Below are 23,702 nucleotides of genomic sequence, written 5' to 3'. Positions count from 1 at the left end.
ACCATCAAAATTGTTTTCCCCTATTAACCAGAGAATCTGATGTCACGGAGTCCCAAATACTTAAACTCTCAAATTTGGTTTAAAATTCTCCTCTGCCTTCCTCTATTTGAACTGCACTCATTTTTTATGTGTGTGAGGAAGAGTGGCCCTGAGATAACATCTGTTACCAATTTTCCTCCTTTTGCTTGAGGAAGATTGTCACTGAGTTAACATCTGTACCAATCTTCCTCTACTTTATGTGGGATGCTGTCACAGCATGGCTGGAGGAGTGGTACTATGTCCGTGTCCAGGATATGAACCTATGAACCCTGGGCCACCGTAGCAGTGTATAAACTTAACAATTATGCCACGAGGCTGGGCCCTGAACTGGACTCCTTTAATTCATTTCTATTTTCCACTTTACGTTCTTTTTTCCTTAACTAGGACCATTGTTTCTTGCTTTGTCACTTGCAGTTTTATCGTTAACAATATTCTGTAATATTCTGGAAGAATTTAGGTATTCTCCCTACAATTTTAGCATTTCCTAGAGATTATTTTCTAAATTGGGTTCCTGGACCCAATTTCAATCTGTTGTGTCCTCATACCTCCAATAAGCAATGCTCCAACAACAGCTGAGTGATCTACAATTCAGCTCAATTCTGACACTGTCTACCTGGACATAGCATCAGAGGCACAGGTTGAGGGCTTCATCCCACAAGACTGTTCCCCTTCCGCTTCAGTTGCCAGTCGAAAACCCAGTCTGTTACCTGTGTTTCTGACCAACCGGCTACAAATTGAAAGTTCCAGTGACCCCCTCCAACCCAGGATGCCAATAACAAGTCCAAATTGCTACCTATACCTCTAATCGACTGACTGTAAATCAGAGGTTTCCAAGACCTCTTCTTGGGTTTGATAATTTGCTAGAATGGCTCACAGAACTCAGGAAAACCTGTGTACTCACTAGATTACTGATTTATTACAAAAGGATATAACTCAGGAACAGCCAGACAGAAGAGAAACATAGGGCAAGGCATGGGGAATGGGTATGGAGCGTCCATGCCCTCTCCAGGGTTCCACTCTCCCAGCACCTCCACAAGTTCACCAACCCGAAATCTCTCAAAACCTTGTCCTTTTGGGTTTTTATGGAGGCTTTATTACAGACTTGATTGATTAAATCATTGGCCATTGACAATTGATTCAACCTCCATCCCCTCTCCCCTCCCGCAAGATGAAGGGGGTGGGACTGAAAGTTCCATCCCTCTAATTACCTGATTGGTTTCACTGGCAACCAGCCCCCACCCTAGGGTGCTTTCCAAAAGTCAGCTCATTAACATAACAAAAGACATCTTTGCCACTCTCTACACTTAGGAAATTCCAAGGGTTTGGGGAATTGTGAACCAGGAAACTTGGAAAAAGACCAAATATATATAAGAAATATATTTTGGTCACCTGAATAACCAAATGTATATTTTTCTTATAAATCACAATATCACATTTTCATATAAAAACAAACACAGGAAATTCATAAAATTATAGCTAAAGCAAGATTTGGTATAAATTTTCAAATATTTGAATAAAGTGAAATATGGCTGGCTGCTACCTTTAATTTTGCATTTGTTGTAATTAAATGATCACCATATAGATAAAATTCTACATTCACTCATAAAAGATTAAAATTATCAGAAAATAACCTACTTAACCAAAATTATTTTTCTCTACTCGTTTTGAAGCATTTTCATATTCTATAATATTCTCAGTTACGTAACATATTTCCATCATCTCCTATTAAAACATTTAAATATATGTAGTTTCTCAAACATAAAATACAGCTAATTTCAATTATAAATCTGTAAAAATACCTTTCTGTTAGAAAAAGTGGAAGGCAGTCTGTCAGGACCTATTAGCATTCAGAAGTCTTAGAAGCTGCCATCTCATGATAAAAATTCTAAGAAAAAAATTTTTTCACAACTTTTAGCAGTGGAGTACTACTTGATAATCATTTTTCAAATTATGTTGATAGGTGAGTATACAGTGCTTCTCCAGCCTAGCCAATCTCTACCCAGTCTAGAAAAAATATCAATTTTATGCCGAAAAAGAAAACAATGATTAAAACAACCTATTTTATAGTAATACTTCAAATCAATTTTATCTAGATGATACCACTCTGAATTCTCAGAAATTATGGCTCATCCTAGAGACATTGCTGCCTAGTGATCAAACATAAACTTAGTGGCTTAAAAACACACATTTACTATCTCACAATTTCAGTGGTTCATAAGTCTGGGCATAGCTTAGCTGGGTCTTCCACTCAGAGTCTCACATGCTGCAATCAAGGTGGCAGGTAGACTGCATTTCCATCTAGAAGGTTGAGTGGGGAAGAATCCACTTTTAAATTCATTTAGTTGTTGGAAGGATCCATTTCCTTGTGGCTATATGACTGAGGGACCTGGCTTCATACTGGCTGTCACTGGAGTCCACCCTCAGATCCCAGAGGCCTCTGCAGTTCCCATTTGGCCCTCTTCATAATGTCAACGCACATAATCCATAACCAACCTATGAATCAAAGTTAGAGTGAGTTTATTATGAGTCAAAGTGAGGATTATAACCCGGGAAGGCCTTAGAAGTCTTCCGGAGAAGCATGAGTTTCAGTACAATCTTATATCTTTTTAGAACTACGAAGATACATTAAACACACTCAGGATACATTTTCAAAGAGGTTCACTTGCAAATTAACAGGTCAACATGACCATGATGCCAGGAAAGGGACTAATCTGAGTGTTACCAGTAGGGTGTAGTTACCAATAGGGCATAGGAGGGGAAGTATGTGTTCTCTATCTCAAGAGAGATTCCTTACGTTAATGGGCAAGCAGATGTACAATATACGTTTGATAGGCTATAAATCGAGCTTTCTAGTTCAAGCCAAATCAGTTTTGAACTCGAATAGTTACCCCGTATACCTCAATATGTGAAAATCTCTTGTCCATAGGCAGTTTACGACATGGCTATTTGCTTTTTCAAGCCCAGCAGAAGACTTTCTTGTTCACCAATCTGCTAAAATGGAATTTCCATGTAGCATAACATAATCATGGGGGACACCACCGCTGCCTTATTACTTAATCTAATCAAGGATCAGATTGTTTTCACTCAGCATAACTCTCTGAAGATTCATCCACATTGTTGCATGTATCAATAGTTGGGCTTTTTGTGTGGCTGAACAGTATTTCATGGTGTGGATGCATGACAGTTTGTTAAAACCTTCACTCATTGGAAACCTGGGTTGTTTCCAGTTTTGCCTATTACATGAAAAGCTGCTATAAACATTTATTTACAGGTTTTTGTGTGAACGTACATCTTGACTTCTCTCATATAAATGCCTAAGAGTACAAGTGCTAGGTCTTATGGTAGTTGAATGCTTAATTTTTGTTTTATTAAGAAACTGTCAAACTGTTTTCCGGAATCACTTCACATCAGCAACATATGAGTCATCTGAATCCTTGACAGCATTGGGTGTTGTCGCTTTTTTTATTTTAGCCCTTTTGATAGATGTGTAGTGATATCTCATTGTTGTTCTAATTTGCATTTCACCAATGGCTAATGACGTTTGAACATATTTTCAAGTGTATATTTTCAGTTGTATAATCTCTTTAGTGAGTTGTCTCTCCTTTCTTTTGCCCATTTTCTGATTGGATTGTTCACTTTATCAACTGGATTATTTATTTTTGTTGAGTTTTGGGAGTACTTTATACATTCCAAACACTAGTCCTTTGTTGGACATATGATTTGCAGTTTTATTCTCCCACTCTGTGATTTTTCTTTTTATTCTCTTAACAGTTATCTTTCACAGAACAAAGGTATGTAATTTTCATGACGTCCAATTTTTCATTTTTATAGATCATTCTGCTTTTGGTGTGATGTCTAAGAACTCATTACCTCTGGATCTCAAAGATTTCCTCCTATGTTTTCCTAAAATTTTTATATTTTAGTCTGTGATCCATGTTAATTTATTTTTGTATAAGATGTGAGACTTATTTTTTGCCTGTGAATGTCCAATTGCTTCATCACCATATGTTGAAAAGACTATTTTTCCTCCATTGAATTACTTTTGCACCTTTGTCAAAAATCACATGGACACATTTGTGTCTATTTCGGATTCTCTTTTCTTCCCCAGAGATCTGTTTATCTGTTCTTCCACCAATACCATAGAGTGTTGATTACTGTAGCGATATAACAAATCTTCCACTTTATACTTCTCTTTCAAAATTGTTTTAGCTATTCTAGTCACCTTGAGTATCAATATAAATTTTTTAATAATCTTGTGCATATCAGAAAAATGTCTTGCTTGCATTATGATAGGAATTGAAGTAAAGCTATGTATTGATCTGAGGAAGTTTGACAACTTTGCTATGTTGATGCTTCAATCTATGAACACAATGTCTCTCCATTTGTTTACATTTTCTTTCATTTCTTTCATCAGTGTGGTGTAGTTTTCAACTTACAAATCCTGTACATTTTGTTAGATTTACACACTGAAGTATTTCATTTTTTAAAGAATTGTTACATAGTATTGTATTTTTAATTTCAGTGTCCATGTGTTCATTGCTAGGATATAGGAATATAGTTGATTTCTGTATGTTAATCTTCTATCCTTCAGCTTTACTGAACTAATTTATTAGTTATAGGATTTTTATTTTTATAGATTCTGTTGGAATCTCTGATCCTCAGACCAGGAAAGCCTGAGTAATGAATCTAAACCTTTACACTTATGAGGCTGTATCAAGGCTCCCCCATAGCCGTACTGGAGTAGCCTCAGAGAAAGCCAAGTAGGGTCCTGGGACTTTTACCTCTACTGGCTGATGATGAGCCCTTCTCTGCACTCCTCCCCCCCCCCCCACCTTCCTTGTGTTGTCAACGGAAACCCATGGAGAGCCTGAATTTCCACTACCAATTGGCAGTAAAGAGGCACTCACCTCTTTCCACTGGGATGGTGTCAGAGGAGGCCTGTTGGAAAGTGAAGACTTTCACCATCGCCTAGAGTAATGAGTCCACCGCTTTGTGGTATCATTGGAGAACGAGTGGGAGGGGATCCTAAATTCTTACCCCTATGCTTGTAATGAAGTATCCCCCCAGATGCTATGCTTTCTTCTTTAGACTTTTCAGAATATGCTTATGTTTGTTTTATATAAAATATACACAGTTTTTCAGTTGTTCTTAGTGGGAGAAATTAGAGAAAGTAGACCTATTCCATCTTGCCGGTAGCAGGAGTCACTCCAAATTTTAAGATGAGTTTTAGAAAATTTTGCTGTTTAACCTCCTTTTCAATTTCTTCATGAAATTTTTATGGAAGACATAGTAAAAAAGTAAAATAAAATAAAAATATAGGGAAATGAATGCAGCACCCCTTTCAGACCTTAAGCACAGGTAGTCACATAGAGCCTAGTTCCAATCCAGGTGCATAATCCTCAGTGCCAGTCAGTATAGCTTGATTTCTCAGATTATAGGAAAGGTCAGTTTATATACCATGCTGTTGTCTGTGCTCTTTCCTTTTTGGACAGTCCAGCCCTCCAGCATGATGGTAAGAACAGAGAGCAGTCCAAGCAATTGTATCTAGATTGCTCTAAATTCTAACACAGGACCCAGAGAGAGTATCTCTCCAGTTTCTTCCAGTCCAGAGTTCCAGATTTCTGTGGTTCATTTTACGTGTCAACTCGACCAGATCACAGGTGCCCAGATATCTGTTTAAGCATGAATTTTGTGTGTGTCTGCGAGGACATTTCTGGAAGAGATTAATACTTGAATTGGCAGTAGACTGAGTAAAGCAGAGTGCCCTCCCCACTATGGGTCGACATAATTTAATCTGTTGAGGGCTTACATACAACAAAAAACAGAGGAGGTAGAATTCTTTCTGTTTGCCTGACTACATGAGCTGAAACACTGACCTTCTCCTGGCCTTGCACTAGGACTTACACCATTTGAACTCCTGCTTCTCAGAACTTTGGACCTGGACTAGAACTTACAGCAGGTTCTCCTGATTCTCCTCCTTTTGGTTCTATTTCTACAGAGAACCCTGACTAACACAGTTTTCACTATGATGCTATAATCACGTGGGGTCAAGTGGGAGAGGGTAGCTTTGTACAGGACAACATTGATGGAGACTGTTATCAACTGAATGCTTGTTTCCCTCCTCTAAATTCATTTATTGAAGTCAGTGCCCAATACCTATTTGGAGATGGGGCCTTTGGGATGTAACTAAGGGGAGTTGAGGTCATGAAAGTGGGATTCTCATGATGAGATTAGTGCCCTTATAAGAAGAGACACCAGAGAGCTTGCTCTTCCTCTCTCTACCATATAAGGGCAGAGTGAGAAGACGACAAGCCAGAAAGAGGACCCTCACCAGAAACTAACCATGGTGGCATCCTGATCTTGGACTTCCTGCCTCCAGAACTGTAACTACATGCCCTCCAGGACCAGTTCAACTGATCCCATCTCTTATCAACAGAGTGGTTAAAAATTGCATTTCAGAAAATCTGCAAAGTCACATAGCCAGGGCATACACAAAAGAAGAAATCATGAGGGACCTGCCCATGGCCGAGTGGTTAAGTTCACATGCTTGGCTTTGGCTGCCCAGGGTTTCACTGGTTTGGATCCTGGACAGGGACATGGCATTGCTCATCAAGACTTGCTGAGGTGGTGCCCCACATGGCACAACCAGAGGCACTCACAACTAGGATATACAACTATGTACTGGGGGAGATTTGGGGAGAAGAAGAAGAAAAGAAAAAAAGAAGAAATCATGACCTGAAACAACCTCGGAATCAAAGATGGTCCTTCCCCTAGAGCCCAAGGACTGGGACACAACCAGAACTTGAAAGTAGGACTCTTATCAGAAGCGAGGGGTCCCTCATTCAGGAAGATCCAGTGTTAAAATTCCTTCCCCATCTTATGCAAAGTGTTTAGAACCCCATCATAAATGTTTAGAACCCCATCAAAATATTTAGAACCTTACCATAGATGCTTGAAGCGCACCAATCAAAACCTGTCCCACCAGCATTTCTGTGTGCCAGTCTGTTCTCCATAACCTCTTAAATTTTGACCCAAATCCTGAATCAGGGAGACAGATCTGAGGGCACACGCCCCCTGTCTCCCTGCAGATTGATCTCACAGAATAAAAGCTGACTTCTCCCCCAAGGCTGATGCCATAATTAACTGGCTTGTTTATGCACATCAGGCACAGAGCCCCAATTTTGTGTGGTGACAGAACTGTAAGAAAATAAACTTCAGTTGTTTATGCCACAAAGTCTATGTTATTCTTTTATGGCAGCTGGAACCAACTAATACAGAGACTTTCATTTTTACTTTTTCTCTTTGCTTGAGGAAGATTATCCCTGAGCAAACATCTGTGGCAATCTTCCTCTGTTTTGTATGTGGGATGCCTCCACAGCATGGGCTGATGAGCCATGCTAGGTACCTGCCTGGGATCCAAATCCGCGTACCCCTGGGCCACAGAAGCAGACCACGTGAATTTAACCACTACGCCACCAGGATTGTCCCAAGACTTTTACTTTGATAGGATCTTTTTGGGTTCTTGGCTGCCTTGACTATTCTGGTTAAAAGACTATAAACCATCCCATAACATCGCCTGTTTTATCTCCTTGCTTTGTGTCTTACCTCTCGTGAGATCTGACTCCCTTTCCTTGATATCTGGCTAACTTGCCCAATTCCTTCTGAATTTATTAATGTGACTCTTTTAGATCTTTTCTTTTTTCCAGACAGTGAATTCCCTCTCCGATCAGTATTTCCTAATTTCCATCCTCCTTTGCCTTTTCTTGTTCAAGGTATCAGTCCTGGGTTGAGGACTCAAATGCCTAGAAGGACCAACCCCCAAGAAGCAAATGGCCATAAGCAAATCATTGGGGAGTGCTGGAGGGCGCAACAAATTAGAGAATTAATACCCCCAGGAAAAGGCACAGTGGCCACTTATTTACACTTTGTCAGATCCTCTAAATTGTCAAGAGAAGTCAGAAATTCGAGTTTTTAAAGGTTAGCAACTAATCAAAAAGATTAAAAAAGGATGTATGTGAGCCACCATTATTCAGACCAAACAACATAGGTCTGAGGACCGGATTTGGCTCTTTGGTCCCTGATTTAGGACTTATACTATAGTCTACGTAATGATTGCTCCCATGGCTGCTAGGGGTTATATGCAAATAGTTCTCTTGGTGGTTCATATTAATATCCCTTAGATGGCTTTGGAGATTAGGCCAATTTAAGGCTTGCCTGTGGTGGAATCGTCTCATGTCTTTTTTCAGCTGCATCTGGCAAACAGCTCCCCCTGGCTCGAAGAATCACTGCCCAGCTGACCGCTGGCAGTAGAGGAGGGCTCCCCCAGAGAACAGAGCACAGGATAACTGCACAAATCACTGTGTCCTGGGGATGAGCCTGTCTATATCGAATCGTTTATGATGCCCCAAGCTGGTCTATGGCTCTGCGGCCACCTCTGCAGCGGCGGCCATGTGCATCTGTCACACAGCATCTGCAGACGTCAATACCATTGTTATCTTAGGCGCTAGGATTTTATTTTCCTCGATACTTTATCTACTTCATTGAGCAGTATTGAATTTTCTTCTGCCTGAGTTGGGCGGTGAGACTAAATCATCAGCAGGTGCTTTAAATCGTCCTCTTGATGATTGCTTGTTTCTATTTCTGGGATCGTTTTATCTCTGAAGTGCTGCTCTGGATTTTCAATTTTGCTCGTCAGCCCTGTGTTTCTATTCATCGAAATTTAAGCAGGTCTCTGAGGCGGGTCTCACTATTTAATTCCTTGTTTCTAATGTGTCAGCAAGATTGGCCAGTGGCCTGCGAGAGCAGCAGCCTGTGTCACAGAAAGTTTCAGAAGACACCAGAGAACTCGTTGGTGCGGTAAGAGAAGAAAAATTTAAATACGGAAGATTGGCACCTGGGCTAACATCCATTGTAGGTCTTTTTTCTTTCTTCTTCTTCTCCCCAAAGCTCCCCCCCAGTATATAGTTGTATATTTTTCAGTTGTGGGTCCTTCTAGTTGTGGCATGTGGGATGCTGCCTCAGCGGGGCCTGACGAGCAGTGCTAGGTGTGCGCCCAGGATCCCATCTGGCGAAACCCTGGGCCTCCAAAGCGGAGCACGTGAACCTAATCATTCAGCCACAGGGCTGGCACCCAAAAAACCTTTTTAACTATACTCCAAAAGAGAAAGAATAATGCTCAGTTGTTTGTCTTCCAAGATTTTTTCTTTTGCCCAGATTCATGATATAATCATTACCTTTCCATTACTTAACCTACTTTCTCTCTCTCGCTCTTACTGAGATGGAAAATTTCTATATATTCTTTGGGTCTCATGCTAAGTCATTTACTCACAGATACTTCTTGGGTTTTTAATTAAGGTTAGAACCCCTGCCTTATATTACTTTAACTCCTTATATTTTGCCTATCACAAAATTAACTGCTTATTATTGTTATTATCAATTTTTATTTTGCTAATATATGGCATACCTTTAAAATCTCAAAGGTGAGGGGGTTATGTCTGTCTCATTCACCCCTGTATCCCTAGGAGAAGAAATAAGTAATGAATGTCTCACCTGAATCTATTACACCGTTATACACCCTTGTTCATATTCAATTTTTAATTTCATACAGTTCATTAACATTTAGCCCCTGTTGGCCAACTACTGTTTTATAGTTGCACAGAGCAAAACAACCTGCTTTACCCTGCAAATACAGTACTTGTTGGTCATCTTTTCTCTTTCCATCTGCATGTGTTTCTTCTTGTCATATCTAAGATATAAGTTAGAAAATTTAATTAGTTTACTGGTCAACAGTTTAATATTAGATGATAAACACTGGAAACAAAATTTGCTGTTATTTTGGTTTTTTTTCTGAGAAAGATTCGCCCTGAGCTAACATCCATGCCAATCTTCCTATATTTTTTAGTATGTGGGCCACCAGCACAGCATGGCCACTAACAGAGCAGTGTATATCCATGCCTGGGAACTGAACATGGGCTGCTGAAGGAGAGCGCCTTGAACTTAACCACTAGGCCCCTGGGGCTGTCCCCAAATTCCTCGTTTTATATATTATGAATGTGTGACCAAGAAATTTTAAGTTCCTAGCAATTCAGTCAAAATTTCTCTCATCTAAAAACATAGAATTAGTTAATACTCATGAGTTTTTCATCTATTCAATAAATCAAACAAAAATAAATATTTATTTAATATCTAATATTAGTTTGCTAAGGCTGTTCTAACAAGGTGCCACAAAGTGAATGGTTTAAATAACAGAAATCTGTTGTCTCAGAGTTCTGGATGATAGAAGTCCAAAATTGAGTCAAGAGCAATGAGAATGAGATCTGTTCCGGGCCTCTCTTCTTGGCTTGTAGATAGATGGCTATCTTCTCCCAGCATCTCTTCATATTGTCTCCCCTCTATATTTGTCTGTCTCTGTGTCCAAATTTCTCCTTTTGATAAGAACATCAGTAACATTAGATGAGGGCCCATCCTAATAGCTTTATTTTAAACTGACTAACTCCGTAAAAACCCTGTCTCCAAATATGATCAGATTCTGATGTTTTGAGGGTTAGGAATCTAACATATGAATTTTTGGAGGAAACAATTTAACCCATGACATACTTATTATATGATTAGAACAAATTTTTAGACTCTAGGGAATACACACTTTATACTCTTGTTGGGTAGATCAAACTAACACTTATTAAAGAGAAGTCTATGATACAAAGAACTATGCATCCAAGGGCTGGAATTGTGTAGAATGTATGTTTATACTGTAGGAGTTCAAAAGCAAAAATAGCACTGTGCACTGGAGTAATCAGGAAACATCTGATTACTCTATATCTGAGACTCTAATAAAAATAACAGTAAAAGTAAAGCTGGACTTTAGCAAAAATAGAATTTATATAAATATAAAAGACAGGAAAAGGTATATAAGGTAGGCGATATGGGTGAGAGCAGAGAAGTATGAATGATTAAAAATGCAAACCATACTTATGTCAGAGTGAGTCGATGATCTGGCTCACGTAGAGGAAGCATGTTGAGGTAAAATGGAAAAGAAGGTTAAATTAGATGAAAAGTAAAGGTTAGGCTGGATGGAAGCAGTTTTTGGATTTGAAATCTTGGGAGCAAAGTTTGCACTTGTACAGAATATGAAACAGGTATTCATTAAAGCTTTTGAACAGGAGATTGACAGTGATTGTGGTAGAATGCAGAAATCTTCACAATCTCTGCTCCCTCCCATCCAGGCACTTTGTAATGTGACTTTGCAGCGCCTCCCATTAGGAGGTGGAGATTATTTTCCCTTTCCAATGAATCTACTGGTCTGTGACTTACTTTGGCCAACAGGATGTGGCCTGATTAACACCATAGCAGTTTTGACCCTGGCCTCAAATTAATGGTCATGTACACTTTCTCTCCTTCCATCTTTGTCTCTTTCTCTCCCTTGTGATCATCCTTTGAAGAAGCCTTGTATAGTTTGATAGAGGATAAGAAACCTCATGTGAAATCCCTATGTGAAGGAAATTCACCACAGGTGAGGTCATTCTTCATCACTAGCCCCCAGCAGACCATTCAATTGCCTGCAGACACATGAGTGAGCCAAGCAAGATCAGCCTAACCAGATGCAGGCCGGAACAGTCTCCACCTAACCCACAGACTCAGGAGCGATAATAAATACTTAATATTTAAACCATTAAGTTTTGCAGTTGTTTGTTAGGCAGTAATATTGTAGTAGAAAATTCAAACTGTGAAATTGGAGTAATTAAAGAAAGATGAACCTGGTAGCAATAGTAGTATGGATTGAAGTGTTTGCGTGCATACGTTGGAAGCAGAGGTGGACGATTACAATAAGGCATAACAGTTAGGACACTGATCTAAGAAAGAGCTCAGACTACGAAACTAGTAATTGAGTTATATAGTAAGCAAGTCATGAAAAGCATTTTGAGGAGAAGACTGGCAAACCTTATCATAAAAAAAATGAGAGTGAAGAATTAAGGAGTTTTATTGGACTTTTTACCAAGTATTATAGACTAACTTTTGCCATTTCCTTTAAAAATATATCTAAAGTGATTTTTTTATGGCTCAAATGAGAACTTGTCTTAAGCCATTTCTTTCGCCAGTTTGTCCAAATATACCTAGTCATTTTGAGATTCTATGAATGGGACATTAAAACACTCTGTAAAATATGTGGCCACTGTCAAATATTTTACAAAAATAAAAAGTCTCTGCTCGGGAAGATTGGTTTGAAATATAAACACCAAAGATAACCCGGTGCCAGGAAGCTCTGCTTGGTTTTTCCTTATGCTAAGAGCTGAGAGGTTGCATGAGAAAACTTCAGTCTTTCAGTTAGTAAGATTTCCACATGCTCCAGTTCCACAGCACGTAAGAATAAAGCCAGATTAAATGTTTTGCCCTCCAGCTCCTTGGCTTTCTGCCAAACCCATAATGCTTCCTTATAGCTGTTTTCTAATCTAACCTAAATCTTTCCTATAATTGTTTTAAAGGATATGCCAACCTAAGAGGGAAGGATCTTATAAAACAAGCATAAGAAGCACGCTCACATATGTAACAACAACAAAAACATGGAGTACTGTTTCTCTAACGGTCAAAGGTAACAAGAAGTGAAGATGAAATTTTGAATATTTGAATAGTTTAATGGTCATGAATATACGTTTGTCAAGGATAGGAGAATGGAAATCTTAGGTTATTTGAAAACATCTCTCATTAGGTAATTAGCTAATTTAATTTAATTTTATTTATGTAGCACTTATTATGTTGTTGTGTATAATGTAACTTTCTTTGACCAAATTTCCTTAGAAAATTATATTTTGCTCATAAAGAGCTCCTCTCAGACGCAGCATCCATTAAAACAGAAGACATTAAATTTAGGTAAAAATTAGTGAGTGAAGAGGAACAGATAAAGTAGAAACGATGTCTTCTTGTCTCCCTTTGGTTCTTTAGTTCTTGTGATTCTCCAAAGATCTGCATCTGTATATCAGCTTTCCTTGTGTTCAATAAGTGTGTTGCTTAAAGACCACAATGTGGAGACATCAGAAATTCTAATGCTTCAGAGGACAATGCATGTGACTCTGATACAGATTTGCATCACTGTGAAGAATTCTTGCTGAGAAGCCTTACATTGTTACTGACTTATTATATAACGCTAACCGATCACTGAGCCTGCCTCCACATGCTTTATTTAACTGAAATGACTAGAATTAGCTTGAAGATCTTCTGTTTTAACTTTTTGGTGTTTGTTTTGTGATTCATCTTCCTTTTGTTACAGATGAGAATTTTATATGGAAATAACTAATTGCTATGCTTTTTGCAGATGACAGGACTACTATCTTTTTACAGCTTGTTCCCAATGATATGTGATGATTAAAAAAAAAAGAAACATGAAAACAGCTGAAAGCTATGTTTATCTCCAATATATGAAAAGTCATCTATACAAGTTGGTGTTTTCTAGACTTTTCAATTTTTTTTCATTTAGAAATACGTTAGGAACAGCATCCCATGTTATTATTCTAACACTGATTTTAACAACTTTATCATTCAATCTACAAATGTAGTGTGCCTCAATTCCCTGATAGTACTCATTTATATTTGTTCAGTTTTTTTAAACTGATATTGGCTATAATATTGTGATAAACATAGTTTTAGGTAGAATCTTGGTACATATAACAGGGTCATAAAATTTAACTCACCACATTGTTAAGTCTCAGTTTGACACATGCGAACAGAGGGAACAGCATGGACAGAGCTCAGTTATCTTGTTCTCCCTGTGCTCAGGTCTTGCAGAACACTGCTCTTTAATGTGAACTTATCCAAGGATGAGTGTAGAAAAATAGTCAGGAAAGCAGATCAAAAGTTCTTGCTCAACAATTTAAGGTGTTTGACCTCTATTCTGTGGGCCAGTGTTTTCAAGAGTAAGTAATTTATTAGTTTAATGGCCACAACTAATATTTTCTAAAATGAATGCGATACTGTAAAACATATAACATATCATGGTAGTTCAAAATGAATATGAGTTTGTAAAGTATTATTTCAGTTTTGTGTAAAGTATCTGGGTATAAAAGAAAGAGAGAAGGAAAGTTTGTGAATGTATTTTTTATGTGTAGCAAAACAACAACAAAAAAGAAAGACAATGTTGTAGGCGATAGGAAGCCATTGAGCAATTTTATATATGGGAGTAATCCGTCTGCATTTGTATTTCTAATAGAGAAGTCTTTTTCTCAGTAAGAAGGTTAGATTTGGCATTAAAATTATCTGGAAGTAGGAAATCATATTGGAAGCTATTAAAATTTTGTCACGTAAAATCATCATTACCCAAACTTAGGCAGTGGTAACGAGGATAAAGAGGAAACAGAGGTGTGAAAGATATTTAGGCAAAGAATTGACAGAAATGGATGACTGATTTGAAGGAACAGCAAGCAATTGATAATGACTCCACATGTCTTTGGCCCAGGCAACTGTGTGGATAGAGGGGTACTTAACTGAGATTAAGAGTACAGGAAGGCAAACAGGTTTTGACACAATGAGTCGTCATCTCTCAGAAGATGCACACTGGATTTGATGACTATTCCATTATTTGTGATGTTCAAAAGTTTCAATATAGTACAGGGAATTAATTCAATTTTACTGGATAGAAGAGTAAGCGGTGGATAAGAAGGTAGAAACTGTTTAAAATCTACCTATAAAAAGTATGACTTTGAAGAGCAGGCAGTTGAGGACATATAGATATGCTTTCTTCATTTGTCATTTATATATTTAAATATATATTGAATGCCCACAATGCCCTGATCTTTTTCTAGCCAGATAATATTTTTCATATTAATTATATATAGTTACTTTCAAAACAACTCATCCATTTAATTATTTCTTATGTCCCAATCTTTACTTGTGAAAATCCCAACATTTCATTACTTTTTCAGGCACAACTATGTAATAACTAAGTTTTAGCAATTAATTTCTCTGTATATGTATATCATCTGTGGTTGATAACATACATGAATTTTTAATTATAAAGGGGACAACCACTTGCTTATAATGTTGTAGGCATGTATTATTTAAGCAATCACAAGTTATTTTCACATGTAATCCCTACAATAGCATATGAGCTACAATAGAGGATTAAAGTCAACTGTTGGGTTGTGCGACATTTCATTTATTTCCCTGAGACCTGTTGGCTCTTCAGACTTTAGTACAGTTAAGGTTACTTTTCTATTTTGTTATGATATGTGCTCTTAAAGGCTAGGCAACTATAACTTATTTTAAGATTTACCCAGTGAATGACCCTAGAATATTTTAAAATGGTAAAAGACAGTCATTTCTGCTTTCGAATTGTTTTATACTTATCCTTTCCTCTTAAGTCATGCAGGTACTATTACTGTAATTCAAGTCTGTATTATTGTCCACTTAATTTCAGGAACAGCCTCTTGGCACTTGGTCTCCATCTTCTGACTCATTTTATAGATCCATCCAGCATAGAATGCCCACCATATAAACTCTGAAAAGTACTGCCAAAATAGTCATTCTAGGTATTACTTTGTGACTTTGCCTTATTCAAGAACCAACATTCATTCTTTGTTAACTACTGCATAATATTCAGACTCTCTTGAAAGATTTTCCAGCCATTATAGCCCAATTCTAAATATAGGCCTTGGGGATACATCATGTCATGCCCTCCCCTGACTGGTGCTTTATCAGACTCCTAGTCCTCTTCACATGCCATGTACGCCTCTGGAATTCCTGATGGGTTTCCTACTTAAAGTGGTCTTCCTTCTCTCCTCCATACACACTTGTCCAAACTCTACGGAGACTTGGAGCCCTACTATCTTCCTCATGAAGCACATTTACAAACCAGCATTTATTGCTCTTTCAGTTCTAACATCTATGTAGTCAGAATCTTGATAATGAACTATTCTTTTAGATGTGATGGTTTTCTCTCTTCTATGAGACTGTAAATGAAGAAATAGTACAGACACTTTATGACATAATTTTTTTGTACAGTTGATGTTTTCTTGATAGAAATCTGTCCTCATTATGGTGCTAAATCATATAAGTGCTCATTGATTAATTGAGAGTTAAATGACCATTATGTTTTCTGGCATCGATGTTTCATGATTCAATGATTCAAAACCACTTGACTTTATCTTTAGAAAATATTTACTCAAAATTCTGATGAGACTTTCAACTATTTCACCAAATACCTAAAATAAAAAATTCATTTGCCTAGTCATATTGCTTTTCTACTTTTATTTAAAACAGTTAATACCTTTAGGGCTTTGTTTTTGTTGTTGTTATGGTTTCTCTTTTTCCACTCTTGTATCTCTCAGTAATGACCTAAAAATCTCTACAGCTGTGTAGAAATAACTAGGTAATAATGTTATCTAACATATGAACTTAGTTTTTTTCTATATAGTTAAGAAAACTTAGTTACATAAAAATATAATTCAGGGCTTTTAAAATACATTTTACCTAATGAAATGGTAGCCCTGATAGCAATTTTTACTCAGTAATTTTACTTTTCTGAAATAAATAAGATGCCAAAATCTGTCTTCTTAAGAAATTGGTTACACAGACTTTTTCACCACGGTGGCCTGAGCAATCTGTAAATCAATTTCTTTCTTTGTGAACTTGTCTGTTCTATTTAATTCAGTCTGGTCATCCCACATAGGGTTGAACACAGAAGTCCATGTCATTTCAAGTCAATTTTTCTTTGTGCCTTAGAAATACTCATTTCCTGCGGTGAGCCAAAAAAATAGCAGCCAAATATTTTATTTCCACCAGAGATCCTAATCTGATGGTGAATTAAGCTAGTAGACTCGTTAACTTACTTGTGCCTTACATTGTCACTGGAATAAGATCTGATACTGGAATATGGGGTTTGCTTTTCAGTTTTGACAAAAGGCAAATCTTTTCATTATAGAAATAGGACCTACTTCTTTATTTCTTTATAGACATATAGCAGTAATTTAAAAATAAGAGTGTATTTGTGTAACCACGTAAATAGTATTATAGGCAGAAATGCCGTTACAAGATTACTTAAAATAAGTCCTAGTTATTGTAACATGAAACATTTCTGAAATTATTTCAATTTATATTTTTGGAAAGAGAGTTAACAGTGGGTTGCTTCTCCCTCTGTTTTGACTCTGATCAATTTCCTTATAAATATAGACTGATGGATTTACCAGATAGAAAATAAATGAGGATCCTGTAGGGTTAGCTATGAATTAATTACTGAACTTGGAATGCTTTTAGCTGGATATTTTGCTGAAAGATTTCACATTGTAAATAATCCTGCAGTCTCTGCATCTCAGAGCTTCAGCTGCCCTGAGGGATCATTAGTTATATAACCAGCACACAGAGATGTGGGACTAGCAAAGTCTAACATTTGAGAGACACTTATGCCTACTAAACTCATCCTTGTGGAGAGCAAAACACTCTTGGTAAAAGGAGACTTAAGAAGCTGTGTCTGACGAACTTGGGAGGTTCCTGGATATTTATGTGGATTATGCTACTACTCCTTTTTTTGTATCCTTTGCAAATCATTTATGGAGCTTGTGTTTTATGTGAGTCTGATGGGTTAGACCTCTGTGATCATGCAATTTATATAATGTTTTACTTTTTAAAGATTAAATCTTTATAAAAGTTCTGTGAGGCTGGTAGCACATGTGTTATTAGCTACATTTTAGAGAAGAATTCATGCTATGGTGGAAATCGAGAGCAGTAGCACCTATTTATTTAGCTCTTAGTACGTATCAATCTGATAGGCCCTTAATTAACTCATTTATTTTGCAATTATCCAGCATGCAGAGGACTATTTACTGTGAAACAAATAAAGCTTAATCTTCAGGACCCTTCTCTTCAATGGGTTTCTAAGACATTGGGAGAATTCCTAGAAATTTGTTCACATGGTCACGTGATTGGTAAAATTTGCCAAAGTAAGATTCTTTAACCATGATCAGTTAAGAACATTGTCTTTCCACTCCATCTTCTCTTTGGCGTTCTTTCTTGTGTTGAGTGGTGTGGAAGGAGCCAGCAAGGAGTAAATTCAATTAGGGATTCATTTATTCGCGGTTTGTGGACTATCTTTACATGATGAGGTATACTTATATGGCTTGCAGTTAATATTTATGAATAATTAATACCTGTAATCTTAGTATAAGAATGGCTTTCTGGAATAATTTTATCACTCACTATGTTATGATAACGAAAAAGGTCTAAGGACAGAGTTTGTACCACGGCATGCATCTGTCTTGCCCAGAACCTGAACTCTATTGGTAGTAGGAGAGAAACAAGTTATAAGACATATGGAATCAGAAGCTAGTCTGTGGAAAATTTTTCACAAATTTATAGTGTATATATGAAAGGAATGTAACAGAGCTTCTCCTAAATTTAAAACCTAAAATTTTTATAATACTTACCAATAACAAGATGTGAAACTGAGAGGGACATCTCTAAGCTATTAATAACGAGAAACATTTTTTAATCTAACATGTTAGAGAAACTTATTCTTTCTGTTGGAAATTAAACTGTAAAATTCTCATATGAAGAGGACCTCAGAGATTGCAAGCAAAAAAAGAAACACATGATACACATATTGCAGAAGTATTTCAGAGAATTAACTAATAAAAACATTGATATTTTCCTGAATTTTCTGATACTTTCAGTGTGGGATTTTCACTTAATTTTTTAAATTAATAATTTGTTGTAATCTCTTTACTCACTCTAAAAAGTATCTTTTGTATCTATTTTGTATTGCAGTTTTGTATCAGTTTTCCTAAAAAGAGTTATACTAAATTTTATGTTCATCAGGCCCACGATCTACCCATGCCTGCAAGATCAATATTATTCTCCATAGTTTGCACATGAATAAGTTATTTATGCTTTGGCCAGGACTAAAATGTCATGTAATATGCTTTTTTCTATTCTATTGAGCTTCCTTTTGTCTAGATTAAATCAATTATAAGGGAGAGAAAAAAATCTGATGCTATGCAGAAGGCCATATACATACAATGAAAGGAATAGATAAGGATAGGCAATTCAGTTATTTATTCATTAATTTTATTGAGTGCCAAATATGAGGCTATTTTATTTAAATGGAAAAATAATGCAGATTTCCCAATGCTGGCCAATGTACAAAATATTATCCCTTATAGCTATCCGTACATTCATTAAAGTAAATTGTCTGATGCATAGAATCTCTCTTGATTAATGATATTAATTTATGTATGATTTAGAGACTATACTTCAAATGAAAAAATCTGGAAATATTTCTGACATTGAGATTCTGAACCTATGTCTGGGACTTTGTAAAATATTTAATTATAAAAAGATATCTCTTTGAAATTTTAAATATAACCTATCTTTATTTTGTAGATAGACTATTGCCATGTGGTGTTTTTATTTTAGACACATGCAGAATTTAAACAACTTATCTCTGAAGGATAACACTCTTATTCAAAATGGTGAAACTATTCTAATCTGGATGGTCAAGAAACAGAATTGAAAGCCTTTTCTGCAACAGAGAGTAATTTGGAATCTACTTAAGAAAGAGAGTGACCAATCCAGGTAGACAAGACTTGAGTTTATTTATACGATTCATATTTCCCTTCTTGAAAGGACATTTACAAACTTGATTTCAAAAATAAAGGAACTTCTGAATGACAAATGTTCACGTTTTAATTTCAATATTACAGGTATACTCTTTTGTGATAAATTATCAGTTGAAAATGTTCCAGTGGAATCTGGTATCAATTAATTTAACACTTCATATAAGGAATAATAAAACATTTATTTTCAAGTCTTACATATATTACTTAAAATAGATACAAAGTTCAGTTTGTAATTTTTAAATTTTACTGCTATTTCAAGCTACCTGAAAGAAAATACCTTAATGGAAAAAAATGTTTTGATTGTTTTCAATAAGCATGAGTTTTAAAACAAGCACTGTTAGTAACAGTCCACCCACATATTCTTTAGCAATTACGTAGGTCAAATAATGTATGATATTACCCTGAAGAAAAGAAATAATATTTGTTGGGCAGGCGCAGGTTAAATAATATTTGAGACTATTATAATATGCACCTTAGAATCAAATTCAAGAAGTTGATTGATTAAAAAATCTAACAATGCACAAATTCATAAATAATTGTTTAGTTTCATCTGTTAATATTAACCTGCATGATTGAAGCACACTGAAAATGATGAGATGCGATAAGGTAGTTAGAAAAATTGTACATGATTGTTTGCTTGATGGAGGCATCACTGTGTTAAAATTCTCATACACATTTTCCTGTCCAAAAATATAAACTTGCTTATTTTCCATATATACAGGTATCCTGTGAAATCCTGGACTCTGAAAAGAAAAAGGTTGAGGTATAGCATTGAATAAAGCATCAAATGCATGATATTTCCGGCTGAAATTCAGCAAAGTTACTGTCAGCAGAGAAGAGCTGATTGGAGTGTGCTTCTGAACGTCTTCCGGGTTTTTGCCCTCTGAGAAATTTCTTGGCGACATCAAATAATTGAACTCTTCAACATCAATATATACAAAGGCATTTTATTATTAATCAAAGAAAGGGAATTAGAGTCATCAGAAATTACAACTTTATTTTTTCATCATACATATATTTATTGCCATCATAGTTCTGCAATTGTCATAAAGTTAGAGTCAGATGGAATTCAGAGGCACGTGCAAGTTTTGGAAATGGACACATAGATAACAGTATAGAACTGTACACAAAATAATTACAATTTATTAAACACACTGTTTTAGCACATCCTTAATGGATGGGAATGAGCACCATATCTTTTATGAATATATATTTTTCTCTCTTTTCTTTTTCTATAGCACCAAAGAAATCCAAATAGGGAAAGAAGAGATGAAAATGGGGAATAAAAAATAAGGCCTGTTTCCATCTCAGCCACACTATCTTATATTTTTATGATTTTCAAACCTTTTGTCATGCGATTCTGCCCCCACAAGGGCATCAGTATTTCCTAATTGGTACACATATACTTAGCAAGTTGTTTTCTATATTATCCTTATTCAAAACTTGCATGTGGCATAAAATGGATTGGTGGCACCAAGGTATAATTTCTGTTGATTTCTTATGTTCTTTGTCCTAATCTTAGCCAAGAAAACAAACAGGACCAACTTCAAATCCAAACTTCTGATTCTGATCACCAAAGTCATTGATCATTACATCAACAATAGGTACTTGATCAATTTTCGGTGTGTTGATTTCAATCACAGTCTTTTCATAGCCTTTTCTGGACTGTAAAGTTAAGCAGAAATAAAAAGTTATACAATCATTTCATATTTTTAACATACACGCTATTTTTTTCTTAAGCCTCTGAATGGAGGTAAGAAGCTAAGAAAGAAGAGAGCAAAAAAGAAAAATTTGCTGTTATCTATGTAATAATGTTTTTTTTAAAGATTGGCACCTCAGCTAACAACTGTTGCCAATCTCCTTTTTTTTTTTTCTGCTTTTTCTCCCCAAATCCCCCAAGTACACAGTTGTATATTTCAGTTGTGGGTCCTTCTCCTTGTGGCATGTGGGATGCCGCCTCAGCGTGGCCTGAGTGGTGCCATGTGCACACCCAGGATCCGAAGTGGTGAAACCCCTGGCTGCCGAAGCGGAACCTGCAAACTTAACCACTCAGCCACGGGATGGCCCCTCTATGTAATAATTAACTCTGCTTGCTATCACTGATGACATATTAGTTTTAAATTTTGAACAATTTTTAAAAAATTGAACAATGTTAACAATTACATTTAATATTTAGCTGTAATTACTCAACTATAATACTCTGATATATTGCAGACTTGCAGAGAATCTTATTGAGTTGATAAAAACAGTTTACTATGAAAATTGATGTTGAGAGCCAGCCCTGATGGCCTAGCAGTTAAAATCGGGCACGTTCCACTTTGGCAGCCCGGGTTCAATTCCCGGGTGCGAACTCGCACCACGCATCTGTTAGTAGCCATGCTGTGGTGGCAGATCGCATAGAAGAACTAGAAGAATTTAAAACTATACACAGCTATGTACTGGGGTTTTGAGGGAGAACAAAGAAGAAAAAGGAGGAAGATTGGCAACAGATGTTAGCTTAGGGCTAATCTTCCCCTGAAAAAACCCAAAAAACTCTCTATGTTCAGGCAGGTTACAAGCTACCTTGGGGGAAAAAAAAGAAGGAAAGGAAATTGATGTTGATATTGGGTCATAACCTACGTAAAAACCATACTTACCATTATAATTATAATTAAGATATATGTAGTCAAATTTTCTTAAGAAAACTTTGAATATAGTATAGGAATTATAATGTAGGAGGAGTCAAAACATTTTTGCTGCTTATATTAGTTTTGTAAATAATCATCAATATATTACTATTGGGAAATCCTTCCAAAACACTTGTTCCTTTAATTTGTTCCATTTTCTCTTCTTTCATCTACTTGTCCTCTATCACTTTGTTGAAGGCATGGGCCTATTTATTTGTAATTGTGACTTCTCTTCAGTCATCAACACTCGGCTAAAACAATCAGCTTTTTAGGATGCTCTATGGGCTCATTTTCTTATGTGGAATTCCCATATGTGTGAAAAAGATCGTTCCAGAAGAGAAAAATAACAAAAACAATCATAATGTCCTAAACTGGTGTTACATAGTACCAATGAACAAGCCCCTCGTAACCCAAACACAGGAATCAGAATAATCCATGGCATAAACAGTATAATAATGATTCCTTTAGCTCTCACTTTAGAATCTCAGATTAACGAGGCAAATGAAACAAAGTTTCTGATTTTTTCTTCACTTCAAGAATAATTAGCTGTAATACTAATCAAATGTCAGGAGTAAATCCATAAAAATAACACATGATCCAGATTACCTTCTGTTATAGCTTTAAAAATGTCTACATGTATGTTTCAGAGTTTCTGTTTGTGTGTGTGAACATTAGCAGTTTCTAATATATATTTTAATATGTCAATGTTAAGCATCAAATCTTAATAACCCCTGACATGCATTTCATGAGAGAAATCTGAGTCAGGCCAAGCTGAGATGCTTCCGTGCTGCCTCTCCCCTCTGTGAGAGAAGGCAAGCGGAGATCTTACTCACCGCACAGCCATCGTACAGCGCTTTGATGTAAGGGTTATTGTCATAGGACATCTCCTCATCATTTGATCCCAGGAATCGAAGTGCTTTGTCGTAGCTTCCTGATGACACATCATACCAGGCTACTGACTGGTGACAGTTGTAGGTGAAATTTTGCCGAGCAGAGGCAGTCAGCAGTTTCAGGAATGTCATTTGCACCATGTTAATGGAATTGCCTTCAACATCTAAATATGAAAGCTGGGAATGAAAGATTAAAAAGATATGTAAAGACTCTTTTCCTCTTTTACGTTATATAAAAATAAAATTATTATGCAGAGGGAACTGTAATCCAGAAGCATGCAGATTACTCAACAGACTCATTTTAACTTAATGAAAGAAAGTATGCATGGAGAGTCAGAAGACCTAGGGACAGGATTTTATGAAATCAAGATTGTACTTCCACCTGGGTTACTGTAAGCAGTACTTATCTTTGAAAAAAATCACTTTATTTCCATGTTTCAGTTCCCTAATCAGTAAAGGTTGCAAAAAGAAAATGCTTTTGTTTCCAAGAAATCTTTCATGATATTTTCTAT

General features: G+C 36.5%; 1 protein-coding gene across 6 annotated transcripts in view; it reads right to left on the bottom strand.

Moving 5' to 3' along the window:
- Positions 1-19,585: 19,585 nt before the first annotated feature.
- Positions 19,586-23,702, bottom strand: part of COL11A1 (collagen type XI alpha 1 chain) — a 196,779-nt gene continuing 192,662 nt past the window's right edge. For all 6 annotated transcript variants that reach the window (XM_001918115.6, XM_070267264.1, XM_023641533.2 and 3 more), the window contains 2 exons: positions 23,134-23,367; positions 19,586-21,299 (listed from right to left, as the gene is read on the bottom strand). In XM_001918115.6, the coding sequence (XP_001918150.3) occupies positions 21,153-21,299; positions 23,134-23,367 (381 nt within the window). In that variant the 3' untranslated portion in view covers positions 19,586-21,152. The remainder of the gene's footprint in view (positions 21,300-23,133; positions 23,368-23,702) is intronic.

This window comes from Equus caballus, chromosome 5 (assembly GCF_041296265.1).
Source record: "Equus caballus isolate H_3958 breed thoroughbred chromosome 5, TB-T2T, whole genome shotgun sequence".
In the NCBI taxonomy this organism is placed as follows: domain Eukaryota; kingdom Metazoa; phylum Chordata; class Mammalia; order Perissodactyla; family Equidae; genus Equus; species Equus caballus.
The sequence above is the reverse complement of the archived record's forward strand: the minus strand, read 5'-3'. Positions and strand labels throughout refer to the sequence as shown.